The sequence below is a fragment of the Asparagus officinalis genome, chromosome 7 (assembly GCF_001876935.1).
Source record: "Asparagus officinalis chromosome 7, Aspof.V1, whole genome shotgun sequence".
Taxonomy (NCBI): Eukaryota; Viridiplantae; Streptophyta; class Magnoliopsida; order Asparagales; family Asparagaceae; genus Asparagus; species Asparagus officinalis.
Genome location: NC_033800.1, coordinates 36,682,743 through 36,697,322, shown reverse-complemented (window position 1 = coordinate 36,697,322; position 14,580 = coordinate 36,682,743). Strand labels below are relative to the sequence as shown.

Below are 14,580 nucleotides of genomic sequence, written 5' to 3'. Positions count from 1 at the left end.
TTCTATATTCTTGTCTTGGTATCAGAGCCAATTTAATCTACCCCCTCCATCACCATGACGGGTTCCGGCGCCGATCTTACCTCACAAATCTCCGGCATCCTGGCTTCCTCCCCGAGCGACTCTACCATGCCTTCTTTCATCAAGTCTTCCACCATCGCTACCGCTATCACTTGCAAGCTAACGCGCACCAATTTCTTGCTTTGGAAGGCGCAAGTCGTTCCCATCTTACGGGGTGCCAGCTCTTTGGATACCTCGATGGCACTACACCGATGCCCATCGCCATGGTGACTGAGGGAACCGACACCGATGCAAGGCAGGTCTTGAATCCTGCCCGTGCTACCTGGATCGTCCAGGATCAGGCCATTCTTGGTGGCCTCTTGTCCTCAATGACAGAGGACGTTCTGCCTCAACTCATCGGTTAGATCGACACGTCCGGCCAGTTGTGGGCATCACTCCACACCATGTTCTCCGCTCAGCACCGCGGGAACTCAATCCAGATCCGCGCGCAGCTCTCGAACACGAGAAAGGGCGACATGAGCGCAGCAGAGTATTATCAGAAGATGACGGGACTCGCTGATACTATGGCGCACATTGGACGTCCCATGTCCGATGAAGAGGTGATCGGCTACATACTCGCCGGTCTGGGGCCGGGCCATAGTGATCTCTTCACCGCCATCACTGTGCTGAGCAATCAGCGTGCGGTGACTCTTCCGGAGTTCTACTCCTATCTGATTTCTCATGAGACCCAAGCCACGCTGATGAGCGGCACGGCGGAGTTCACGTCATCCGCCAACAACGTCACGCGCCAGGAATCCAACGCTCCTCGTCGCAACAACAGCAACAACGGCTACACCACCACCAACAACAACCATAGGAATAACTACCGCAACGGCGGTGGTGGTCGCGGACGAGGCCGCGGCCGTGGCAGGAACAATGGTGGCCCTCGCTGCCAAGTGTGTGGCATCCCAGGCCACATTGCGTTGAACTGTCGCAACAGGTTCAATCACTCCTATCAGCCAGATGAATATCGTGGTGGAAACAGTGCGACCACGGGAGGCTACAACGGTGACACAAACTGGTATATTGATACTGGTGCTACGGATCATCTTACGAGTGATCTAGATCGGCTGTCCATCCAGGAGCGCTACCATGGCAAGGATCAGGTGCAAGTGGCCAACGGAGCAGGTTTGCATATTTCCCATATTGGTCATTCTATAATTTCCGGTTTAGATCGTCCTCTTGCTCTTAAAAATATCCTTCATGTTCCTCATATCAATAAGCATCTCCTCTCTGTTCATAAACTTGTTTCTGATAATAATGTCTTCATTGAATTTCATGCTGATGCTTTCTTTGTTAAGGACAAGGCCACGAAGAAAACGCTTCTACGCGGTAGGAGCAGAGGAGGTCTTTATCCAGTGCCGTCCAGCCGCTCCTCTTCCACCACTTCCCATCATGCATCGTCCAGTGTCAAGGTGTCGTCATCGCAATGGCATCAGCGTCTTGGTCATCCTACTTCCACAATTGTTAGGTCCATCTTGAAGTTAAATAAATTAGACTGTTCTTTTGATTATGAGTCCTCTGTGTGTGATGCATGTCAGCGTGCAAAGAGTCATCAACTCCCCTATAATAATTCTGTTCGTGTCACCACATCTCCACTTGAGCTTATTCACTCCGATGTTTGGGGGCCAGCTCAAGCATCTACTGGAGGTTTTAAGTATTATGTAAGTTTTGTGGATGATTACAGTCGTTATACTTGGATCTATCTTATTAAGAATAAATCTGATGTTGAACAAATCTTTTATAATTTCCAAAAACATGTTGAGCGACTTTTGAATTCCAAAATCCGCACTGTTCAATCTGATTGGGGTGGTGAGTATCACCGGCTTAATAAATATTTCCAGAGTTCAGGTATTTTGCACCGTGTTTCGTGCCCCCATACATCACAACAAAACGGAGTGGCCAAGCGAAAGTATCGTCACATCGTTGAAACAGGCTTGGCCCTCCTTGCGCACTCCTCCCTTCCTCTTCGGTTTTGGGATGAGGCTTTCTTGACAGCTTGTTATCTCATCAATCGCATGCCCAGTCGTACTCTAAACAACTCTACACCCATCACACGCCTCTTCAACATAACACCTGATTATTTCTTTCTTCGCATTTTTGGCTGTGCATGCTGGCCAAGTCTTCGCAAATATAACTCTCATAAGCTTGACTTCCGATCCAAACTATGCGTCTTCTTAGGGTATAGTGCCATGCACAAGGGGTATAAGTGCTTGGACAAAAGTACTGGACGGATCTACATATCACGTGATGTGATCTTTGATGAATCACGTTTTCCGTTTGCTACCTCACCTTGTTCAGTCGCACCATCTTCTTTGTCCAGTGCTGTTTCCTTTCCTCAGTCTGAACCGGTAATTGTAAATGATCATATGCGAAATTATGACTTATCGCTCTTGTTGTCTAACACCTCAAATGCAGCTGCAGCTCCACCACCACCGGCGCTCATACCCACGCCTGTGATTCACGTCCCGGGCACATGCAGCCTTGGGCCTGTTACACCTGGCCCTGCTACACCGCCTCCCGGTCCAGAATCTTCGCTGCCTCCGCCTCGCGTCGATGCTGCACCACCTCCTGCACCTGGGCCTCCCGGTCCAGAATCTTCACTGCCTCCGCCTCGCGTCGATGCTGCACCACCTCCTGCACCTGGGCCTCAACTGGCCCAAGAACCCGGCAACCTTGTGCCCGCGCATGCTGTTGCGAGCGATGTTGCTGTCCCAACTGATCCTGTTCAGTCTCCACATGGTGTCACTACACGTGGTCGTGCCGGAAAATCGTTTCCCAAGCAGCTCACCGACGGAACAGTTCGGTATGATCCGAACAGACGTGCTTTCTTCGCCGAGCCCACCTCACATCGACTGGCTCTCGCTGAGCCTGTTTGGCGCACTGCCATGGAAGCCGAGTTTGAAGCACTTCAGAAGAACAACACGTGGGCTCTCGTTCCCCGGCCGGCTGGTGTTAATATAGTCGGATGTAAATGGGTGTTCAAACTTAAGCAGCACCCGGATGGCTCTATTGATAAGCACAAGGCGAGGCTAGTTGCACGAGGTTTTACTCAGCGATATGGCGTTGACTATCAGGATACTTTCAGTCCGGTTGTGAAGCCTGCAACGGTTCGCTTGATTCTTGCCCTAGCTATGTCACGAGGATGGCAACTTCGACAGATTGATGTAAGCAACGCTTTTCTTCATGGCTTCTTGGATGAGGAAGTTTATATGCAGCAACCCCCTGGCTTCGAGGATTCCCGTCGGCCTCATTATGTGTGCAAACTCCAAAAGGCGCTCTACGGCCTAAAACAGTCGCCTCGTGCCTGGTTTTCACGACTTAGCGACAGATTATTCCAGCTTGGTTTTCAGTCTTCCAAGGCCGACACCTCTCTTTTCCTGTTTCATCATGGGGGCGTCACTATCTATATGCTTGTGTACGTGGATGACATCGTGGTTGCTGGCTCTTCTCAATCAGCAGTTGATCAGTTGCCGCGCGCCCTGTCTTCCTCATTTCCGATCAAAGATCTTGGACAGCTGCACTATTTTCTAGGGATTGAAGTGCCCTGTCTTCCTCATTTCCGATCAAAGATCTTGGACAGCTGCACTATTTTCTAGGGATTGAAGTCGTCTCCAATTCAGGGGGAATCACCTTGATGCAGCACAAATATGCTTCTGACCTTCTTCACCGAGCTCACATGGAGAATTGTAAGAGCGTTTCAACCCCCATGTCTGTCACAGATAAGCTTGCTCGTGATTGTGGAACAGTGCTGGATGATGATGATGCTTTCAAATATCGAAGCATGGTAGGAGGTTTGCAATATCTTACATTAACAAGGCCAGATATTTCTTTTGCCGTTAATAAGGTATGTCAATATCTTTCCAAGCCCACTGATGTACATTGGGATGCAGTCAAACGTATCTTAAGATATGTCAAGGGAACAGCTGCTACGGGACTTTACCTCCGGCGCTCCAACTCTACATTTCTGAGTGTGTTTACAGATGCCGATTGGGCTGGCTGCATGGATGATCGCAGGTCTACTAGAGGTTTTGCAGTATTTCTAGGTCCCAACCTGATTTCATGGAGCTCACGCAAGCAACCCACAGTATCCCGGTCCAGCACTGAAGCTGAGTACAAGGCCTTGGCTAATGGGACAGCTGAAGCAACGTGGGTACAATCCTTGCTGAAAGAATTGGATGTATGTCAGCCGCGACCACCAGTATTATGGTGTGATAACCTTGGAGCTACCTATTTAACAGCTAATCCAGTGTTTCATGCACGAACGAAGCACATAGAGGTGGATTTCCATTTTGTCAGGGAGAAGGTTGCATTGGGCACTCTTGACGTCCGATTTGTATCTTCCAATGATCAGGTAGCGGATGGATTCACCAAGCCAGCCACTCGCTACATGCTTGATCGTCTACGACACAATCTGAACCTTGTCATGGTTAAGATTGAGGGGGAATGTAAACAAGGTAGTCAGCGATCCTATAGGCATGTATAGCTTGATTGTAGGGATTGTAAACAAGGTAGTTAGCAATCCTATAGGCATGTAAATCATGGCATAGCTTGATTGTAGGGATTGGCCTGTTATATAGGATCTGATTGTTAGGATCTGTTGTAATCCCTACCATGTACAAATTGTCTATATAAAGAGAATGAAACCCACGGGGGAATTAAGGCAAATTCTATATTCTTGTCTTATGGGTCGCCCATCCCTGTTGGCAATAGCTAGGATCAAATTCCTCCTCCAAAGCTCATGTGTCCGGCAATCTGAGCCAAACAAACGGTGGCCTTGGGCTTTCGAAGGGATGTAGGCTTAGATGAGGAGGTGCCCCAAGCACTTGAAGGAATCCTCCCATCCAAGGCACCCTTTCGTAGAAGATGGAGTTCAAGTCAAGCGTGTTGCAGAGAGTATACCTTACTGCATCATCAATGGAACACTCCCCCAGCTCTCACTAGACAAACGGACTGCGCATACGTATTTCTTAAAGCTCTGTTTTTTTCCCCCTTTTCTTTAAGCCATTTGTCACTTTAATATTGTCCATAAAATGATACATTGATACACTAAACATGTAATTAACATTTATTTCTCATGTTTTTTGGAAGAATTTTTACAGGATGATACCAAGTTCATCGTGGGGCACAGCTGTCTCATTCCGCAGGGAGGAATATCAAGGTTATGTAGGGCCTGCTTGCATCTCTTTTGAATATGGAAAATAGAGCGGGAAAACTATATTATTTCTCAGAAGGAAGAAAAACTAAGTCATGAAGATAACCGGTTATTAAACTGGTGGTGCTATAACTTTTACCGCCAATTGAACAATACAGTTCACAATCAATTCAGAATTTAAACTTGGGATGGATGTTCAAACTACAAATGATTGTAATTATTGCAATCTTAATTTGTTTGAAACAATGCAACTGCAGCAAACAGATCAATAAAGATCCTCTTCTTGATTCCTCAACCTCTACCATATACATTGGAAAACAATTTCACTTCACCTTGCAATCTCGAGGGATCTCTCTCCTGTCCATACCGCAAAAAGATTTTCTCCCATGCTAGTCTTGATGGGGTTTTTTTAGTGTGTGGAAGTGGTACGCCCTTTGCCCACGGGCACGTTGGCATGTGCAAGCCATGGGACCCATCAAGAACAACTCGATGTTGGCTTAAATCCAACGTTAAAATGCTAGCACTAGTTGTTCTTGGGCATTGGGTTTTTCTCTATTTAAACCACTAACACTTCTTCACACTAGTCCATGTGGCACTAAAGCGAGGGTGTCACAATCACCTCATCTTACAAAGACGACATCCTCGTCGTCATGACCTGACACTTGGCACATCCATTATCACTGTCAGACAATGTGGACTCTAGAGGTGGCTCCTACGGGCTTTAGAGGTGGCTCACACCGCATCCACACGGTGTAGCATTTAGTTCCGTATAGAACTTAGCTCCACACTTCCGACTGACAACTGCTCTGATACCATTTTATCATGCCTCGGGCTTACGGGCCCGTTGGCGCGTGCAAGCCGTGGGACCCTCCAAGAACAACTCCATGTTGGCTTAAATCCAACGCCAAAATGCTAACACTAGTTGTTTTTGGACTTTTGGTTTTTCTCTATTTAAACTACCAACACTTCTTCACACTAGTCCATGTGAGACTAAAGTGAGGGTGTCACAGGAAGTGTTGATGGGTTTCATGTTAAGTTTGCTGCATGGGACTACGATGGTAAATTTCTTATGTTTGATGCTTGGCACTGGCTATTTTATCATTGCCGTACTGTGATGCCTTGGTCTAGAGTTGTATGGATAGGGTTTGCTGTCCCTAAAAGGTTTTTTTTTTTTTGCTTGGGAGGCACTAGAGGCACACCCTTGGGCATACTCTCAGCCACACTCCCTCACCTGCTACAGTGCAGGGGCCCCACATGGGATTTTTTTTAAAAAATCCCATGTGAGGCCCCCTGCACTGTAGCAGATGATGGGGTGTGGCTGAGAGTGTATTCAAGGGTGTGCCTCTAGTGTTTTTCTTTTTGCTTTGGCTTGCAATGTGGGGGAGACCGCTAACTCAGAATAGGGGCTTGTTCACTTGCATATCATTCATGAAAGCGAATGTATTTCGCTCTAATATTATTCCTACCGAAATAATGCATGCCAGGATTGGATTAATGCGCTATGATGGTCACTTCTATAGGTTAGTATGTGAACAAGAATGTTGTTCCGTTGTTTGTGTTTTGGGATGTATGTATGGTTACAGAGTGTTGTTAGTATATATGTAAATGTAATTTAGTCTTAGGGCCTGTTTGTTTCGTTTTCCCCAGAATTCAAAACCCATTTTCCTTCACTTTTTCACTTTCCCCCACTTTCTTTAACCCACTTTCCTTCACTTTCTCCATTCCCCCCCAATAATATTGTGACAGCTCATCCTATCACATCTCATTTCTTACTTTTAAAAATAAACTAAACACAAGAAATGAGTCACATCAATCAACTCATCTAACTCACCTCACCAAACTTTCCTTCATTTTCTATTATCTTTAAAAATTACTCACATCATCCAATAATATGATGACAACTCATCACATCTCATTAAAATTTTCTTTCATCCCTTTCCACCAAAAAAACAAGAAAATTAATTTTTCTAAGTATGAGTCACATCATCCAATAATATAATGACAGCTCATTTTCTATCATTTATTTTCTTAGTTTTAAGAATGAACCAAACACAAGAAAGAACAAAAACTAAAGAAAGTGAAGGAAAACATCAAAAATTATTCATCTCATCCAATAATATGGTGACAATTCATTTTCTCCCTCACTTTCTTTTCGCATTTTGACGAACCAAACATCAAAAAGTGGAGAAAAACATCAAAATTCATTTTCTTTCCCCCACTTTCTGCATTTTTTTGCGAAACAAACAGGCCCTTACTGTAAAGTTTGGAGTTCGTAGACCGATGATGAGGTGGATGGAAATCCAGGTATGCCAGGTTGTCTTGATATAAATTGATGTCTGAAAAAATCGAAATTTATTGACAAAAAAAAGGCAGAATCCCTTATGATATTCTATGTGAAAAGTAATTTTTCTAGGGCATACCATATGTCGTTCATGTTAGGTTATGTCGAGCCTAATTTTAGACCCGGCCCAATTCGCTTAAGTGATCGAATCGTCAGAACCCCAACTGCGCGGATTGAACTAATACCCTAACTATAAAAAAAGGCAGAAAATTTTCCCCTAAGGGTATACATGTAATTTTAAGCCGCATTAATACCCTAGCTATAAAAGGGTGATTAGGGCGCAGTTTGTAAACTATTCAGAACATAGTGGAATTTTACATGCGACGGCCGTGGACGTAACTTCTCTCATCGAGAAGTGAACCACGTAAATTCTATGTATTCTCTCATCGAGAAATGAACCACGTAAATTCTGTGTGTTCTGTGATTTATTTTTCCTCTCTTCCTTCTCTCATTTCTATTTCCAAACCGCAACAGGGATTAGAAAAACCCTAACAGTTCAACGATGAAACTAACTGTGGAATCTGAGCTTAAGAGTTTTCTGCTAATAATTATGGAGCAAAATAAAATCTGAATTTATAATTTCCTCAAGCACTAGTGACCAGAACTAACGAGAGTTTGGACTCAAACTGGATTTTTTACATTCTGAATGATAACTAAAAAATTTTAGTCCACACTACTACACAGGCAGCCTGCCCCAACTTTTGGGCTAAGCATGAGTACGCCAATAGTTTGGGCACGGGACTCAACCGTTGGGGTGGCTTCCATTAGGTTATTGTTATCCCAACGGTGAGCCCAACATTCTGAATATGAATTGCAGCAATTTGAGTGTAGCTAGATTTTGCCATGAACATCATAAACAACGTACCAAATAAGAACATGAATATTGATTTGCAAGCTTGTGAGTCATGCATCCAATGTGAAAAGGGTGTCTTTGTGAACCTCCGAAGTTCGAACCAGCACACTAAGATAAGTATTAACGTAAACAACACTGTCAACGCTTCTCAAACCTTCTCATTTATAGCGAACGTCATGACATAAAACTTTCTTTGGAAGCTTCACATTTGGAATATCACGCATATTCCAAATAAAGCACTTATAACTATCATATAAATTCAAATTTCGTTTCATATGGAAACTTTGAAATCAATGCACTAAGTCAAAAACACTTTCGCATTTATAACAAACATCATGACATAAAGCTTTCTTTTAGACTTTCTTTCCAAATAAAACCCTTTCAACTATCTATAAAAGCACACTGATTATCAAGATAAACACATTCAATCAAGTCACTAACATGACAATTTACCGCTCATCAAAATTCAGAAATGGTGTCAACCATCACTATTCCTCTATCTTCTTTTCTCCACCAATGCAAATATGTAAAACTTAGTTTTGTTTGTGTCCCTTAACATCCATACCTATGTTTGGCTCTCTCCCCTCTCTCCGTGGCTAGCAAGAGTTTGCATTCTTTGCAAACAATAGATCGAGATGGAGGAGGAGCTGAAGAAGGCATCAAGTTGTTGGAGTTGTTGATCAAATACCAACAATATCAACAAGCTGCTCAACGTTCCCCATCAGACTGCACTATGCTCAGAAGTAAGTTCTTATACTTCAATCTCGTCAATAAATTAATACATTGATACACCAACCATATAATTAACCTCTATTAATTTCCCATATTTTTAGGAGGAATTTTGGATGATCTTACATGATATAGTTCATCGGGAGCACAGCTGGCTCATTCCACAAGGAGAATTTTTGAATTTTCTGATGCCATACTTAATAAAGAGGTTTATGCTCAATTAAATTTCAGATTTCAGATACAAGCAAGTTGAGGTTCAGCTCCTAGTTTCATATTTCAGATACAAGACTACTCCTTTCAGAAGCCTTTAATGCATAAATTTCACCCAAAAAAAACTCTTCTTTTTTTTTAATCCTTTTAATGATACACTAAAACTCCTATCAATCTTTTTTGCTTAATGTTTGGGAGATTTATCATTGTTAAGTTTTGGCATGAATGTTTTTTACCTATGCTTGAAATAAATGCTGAAGACTCAGTTTCAACACTACATGCTATTTGATTATTGTATTTGGTATTTAATTTTAGGATATGTTTGATTATTATATTTGGCATCATGTTAAAAGCACCGAGTAACAGTGCATATTTTGTTGAGGGATCGGGTAGAAGGGAGGAATGTGTGGGGATATTCTCGCTTAAAGAAATAGGAGTTTTTCAATATTAGTCCAAATCTTCCATATTTTGATATTAGTCCCTTAAATTTTCCCTCAAATCTTTAAGCATTTTGAAATTAGTCTCCGAAAGCGTCATATTTTGAAATTATTCTCCCAATTAAATCTTATAAGTGTTTTGAAATTAGTCCCTTAAGATTTTTCAACCTGGTGCTAATTGGAGGGACTAGCCAATTACAAAACACTTATGCGATTTGGAGGACTAATTTCAAACTATGGAGATTTCGGGGGATTAATCAAAATACTTGAATATTTGGGCGACTAATTTCAAAATATGAAGACTTGAATGACTAACATCAAAATATGAAATATTTCGGGGATTAATATCGAAAAACCCGAAGAAATATAAATTCTGGAAAAGGTCTATCTGACACTTTCACTTTGTGAACGGATCCATTCAACTATACAGTAAGTTGGAATATTACGAGTTCCTATTTTATATGATTACTTGATCCACCTGACATATCCTCCAGGATTACTAATGAAGGATTTCTCTTCTTCACTATTACCAATTTTGTTTAGTTTACTGCCTCTTGATTCTATTGCAGGTTATGCAAGCAGGGGCTGCTCCTTGTGCACACTATGCGCAGTTGGTCAACGGATATGAGCATTCACATGACAACTGTGGTAATCCTTACAGCCATGTCGATGGTCGCATAAACGGTGGACTTGTTGGAGTTGGTGGTCCAATGCCGAAATATTTCTCGTACTCTCAGTATCAACAACATATCCAACAATATCAGCAACCTACACCACATTCCTCATTAGTTACAGCCAGTAACCCGCTACAAGCAAGTCGAGGACCAACTTGATTTTTGAAATGACAGACACAATTTTGTTCGAGCGAAGGCGAGAAGAAAGAGATCAAATTATTTATTCTGTCAACAGTGGAATGCTTCCTTTCCTTTACTGGAGTTCTCCATTGAACTTCCCTATAGGCTAGAAAGAAATGAGTGAACAAAAGAAGAGATGCTTTTGTCTTTGCTCCTTAAGATCTTTGTATCTCTCTAACCCTTTCCTTTTGTTCCCCCCCTTTTTTTTTCTATCATCGTGTATGTGCATTTTGAGTTAAAGTTGACCGTTGAAATGATTGGTCTGTAGATATATTTTCCTTATTGTAAGTAGATTTTCACTAAACAATTTCAATGAAAGACATATAGGTAATAAATATGACTTCGATAAGTTTATACTTGTGCAAAACTGTAGATTACACTTTTTTAGTTCCTTGGAAGGGTACGTTGAAATCATCATACGAGAACTTATTTGACCTGTAAAAATTTTAGGAAACTTGAAAGCTTGAACTACTAGTAGTTTGCTAATGTGACCTGTGACCACAAACTTCAATGCAAATATTGAGATGAAGGTAACTTCGAGAAGGATACATATACTATATAATTAAGTCAACGGCGCAATTGGCTAAATTGCACTTAAATATATACTTCACTTAATTTGCACTCATGTATCCTCCCTTGGTTTTTAGCAGCATATATATTATCCTAAGTTATTTAAAATTGGCACATTAGTATTTTCTATTATGCAAATGTGAAAATTTTCCCTTGAATATTTCTCTCTGAAACTCAATTGTGATTTTAGAACTCTTGAAGTATTAACATTGGTTGAACTTACTGTTAATTAAACCTATGTCAATTCAATTTCCTAGCATAAATGAGACATGTTATACAAATAGAATTGTATTATGTTTAACAGCAAATTCCACAAACATTAATGATTAAAAACTTTTAAAATAAGCATATGAATGTCATATGGGAACATTCAGGTGAAATTTTATGGTTGCGCTACAGAAGGTACTAACATGCCAACTTTAAACAACATAGAATGTATATGTATTGCGGAAAACAAGTGAGGGTAAGTGAATAATGCTGTATGGTTAAGTACTCTTTAGCTTACCAATTTACTAGTTATCTTCATTATTTAGTATTTTCTTCCTCCTGAGATATACTATTTTTCTTGCTTTTTCCCCGTATCGAAAAGAGATTCAAGCGGGCACAACATCACCTTTCTCTTGGTTATGTATAAGGGTAATATTAAGATAGATAGGATGAGAATGTTTCTCTAATTATGACCAGCAACCTCGTTCTCAAAATTAACACAACCAACAAGCCATTTCAATTACCAGCAAGAACCAACCAATAAATTCATATATTGCATCTGAAATTTGATCACACAAAAGAAATTTAGGTTTTCGAAAACAAGACTGAAGGTGAAAGCAACAGATGCTAAAAGTCAGTAGTAGTTGTTACCTGTTGTTCAACACGGGGGATCTCTGAACTGGTGCTGGATACTGATGGACATGCGTGGGCATGGGGAGCAGAAAGCCAACTTACTTGCATCCCTTAATTAGCTGACACTAATAAGGAAATTTGAACAGCTTTCTGATATCGACAAATATTGTGCATTGGGCCTCCAATGTAAGGATCGGCAACAGTTGTATGAATTTTCATACTCATAAAACTTGTGAATAATATATACAAGGATCACCCTCCGCTTGCATACCCTGGAAAAAATCGAAGAGTATTAAACTAAACAAGATTGGTCATAGTAGAAATCCTTCATTAATCATGTAAAACAGGAACTCTTCATGTTCCAACTTACTGTATAGTTAAATCGTTAATCATTTCATCCAACAAAAGCATCGTGAATGCAAAGAACAACCTCTTGGTTCAATAATTTAGCAACAGAAACACATTACAGATATACACTCCAAGTCATCATTCACAGTTTACCCTTGGGTCGAGAAGTTCCATGCCTAAACAATGATAAATCTAAACAAAAGGTTGAAGGGCATTTAGGCTATCATCAAAATTAAAAAGAAATCAGGGCATTTTCAAGTAAGGTTAGGTACATCCAAGCTTCTAAAATGAGCTCCCAGATCCAATCCTTTAGCAGCAAAATGTCATCGTCATCTTTGATCCAAATCTAGAGCTTGAGCTGCTACTGCCACAGAATAAAGGGATATCAAACTCGATAGCCCATTGGAAAAATCTGTAGCCATCATCACTGATCTCACAATCAGAACTACTTTCACTGTCACTCAAAATCATCATGAGGGCTATTGAGCCACTTGAGCGCAAGACAATGGATCTTGTATCTGGAGGCTGATCTCCAGCTAGCGTTTACAGACTGCCCCAAAGCGAACACGATCCTTGAGGCTCCAGTGCTATTGAAAGAGACCAGGTATCAGCCCAAGGCCTCCATTAAGCCTGTCAAGTGAAAATAAACGAGTTCAAGAAACATGATGGGGAGATGGGAAACTGAATACATAATTACAAGATAAAGAGCTTTAGCCAGCTTTACGTTGCTACTATTTGCAGGGATACCCACTTTCTATAGCAGTCAATAGTCTGTTGAGCCGGTATAGGAAAATAACATAAAATTGTTAAATATGCATCAATCCAAGCAAACATAAAAGCAATAAAAAACATGAAGTCAAAGCCTAGGTAAAAAGTCCTGGATATTAATTGAAAAAGGGCAATCAATTGCAAGAATTCAAAATCTCATTTGAAAAAGACGATCGGACGTGATGCAGCCGTAGATAAATAAGCTGAAACTCGATATCCCTGGGGCAATGGAGGGAACTGGTAGCAGTAGACACCAAATCAAATTTGATTCTGATTCATCTAGAGACATGGTGTACACTAGAATCAAATTTGATTCTGATTCATCTAGAGGCATGGTGTACACTAGAATAACAATGGCTCAAGCAAAAAGCTTGTTCTATCATGTGGAACTCATGCAAATCTAGTTTGGCTTTGAAGATCTCTGAATGTAATACGTCAACTTAAATGTTATCCCCGCGCGCGCACACACATGCTTGAGCAAGTGGCCAACAGAGGAAATGAATCTTGTATGTCTCAGGTCGGGCATAAATTTTATAGGCTAAGCTTTGACTAAAGGTGAGAAATTGTACCCTCTTACGCTAAAAAACCAATACTACACATACTTCATACTTCCTATTGGTTATTTCAACACTTTTCCAGTAAATACACAGGAGAAAGAACCATACATGTTATGCAAGACATATGACAAAGGTCCACGCCCAGTGGGGCATCACATAAACTTGTGAAACATTTCTTCGAAGTACATTTTAAGCTTCTTAGACCCTATTTTGATAAAGAGTTTTTTTTGGGATAAAATGATATAAGAGTACTACAAACAATTTCTCTTAAGTTAATGTATCATACTGATGAGATATCTAAACACTGGTTCCATAATGTGAAAAGAACCAAAAGCAAAGTAAACAATATGTCATGTGAAATCCCAAGCTACAACTACCCAGATCCCAAGTTTTAAAATGATCTCATGGTTAGATGTTACTAAATCAATCTGATAATAAGATATCTATTCAAAGGAAATTTTACTTATAAAGTTATTACAATACATTAAAAAGGAAAATCAGTACTTTAATCTACGTATCCACATATATCAGATTACACCGAACACAAATATCTGACAAGAAGATAAGACTAATATTCTATGAACTATGAAGACGTACAATACAAATTCAAGAAATTGAATGATTAAATCAATCAGGTTGTCTAATCTGGAAATTGGACTACAGTTTGAATTTTCAAGTGAAAACATGCTAATGTTTGCAAGAGAGTATAAAAAAGTAAGAGAAAACATGGTAAACTTAGATTTTAGACTGGGATGAGCAATACCTCCGTTCTTTTGGTTCCATTGCTTACACCTTCTAGCCACTAGGGAAGAACTATGTAATGAAAATTTAACCAAAGAAAGCATGCAGTATTGAGATGGG

The 14,580-nt window shown here is 40.9% G+C and overlaps 1 protein-coding gene and 1 long non-coding RNA gene across 2 annotated transcripts; one reads left to right on the top strand and one right to left on the bottom strand.

Moving 5' to 3' along the window:
- On the top strand, nt 439-1,866 carry LOC109847360 (cold shock domain-containing protein 3-like). The gene is made up of 2 exons (XM_020416593.1): nt 439-1,185; nt 1,359-1,866. The coding sequence occupies exons 1-2, from the start codon at nt 462-464 to the stop codon at nt 1,391-1,393; spliced, it is 759 nt and encodes a 252-aa protein (XP_020272182.1). The 5' UTR covers nt 439-461; the 3' UTR covers nt 1,394-1,866.
- Nucleotides 12,004-14,574, bottom strand: LOC109850616. The gene is made up of 3 exons (XR_002249477.1): nt 14,483-14,574; nt 12,417-13,024; nt 12,004-12,318 (listed from the first exon to the last, which is right to left on the bottom strand). It is a non-coding gene; the product is annotated as an uncharacterized LOC109850616 (long non-coding RNA).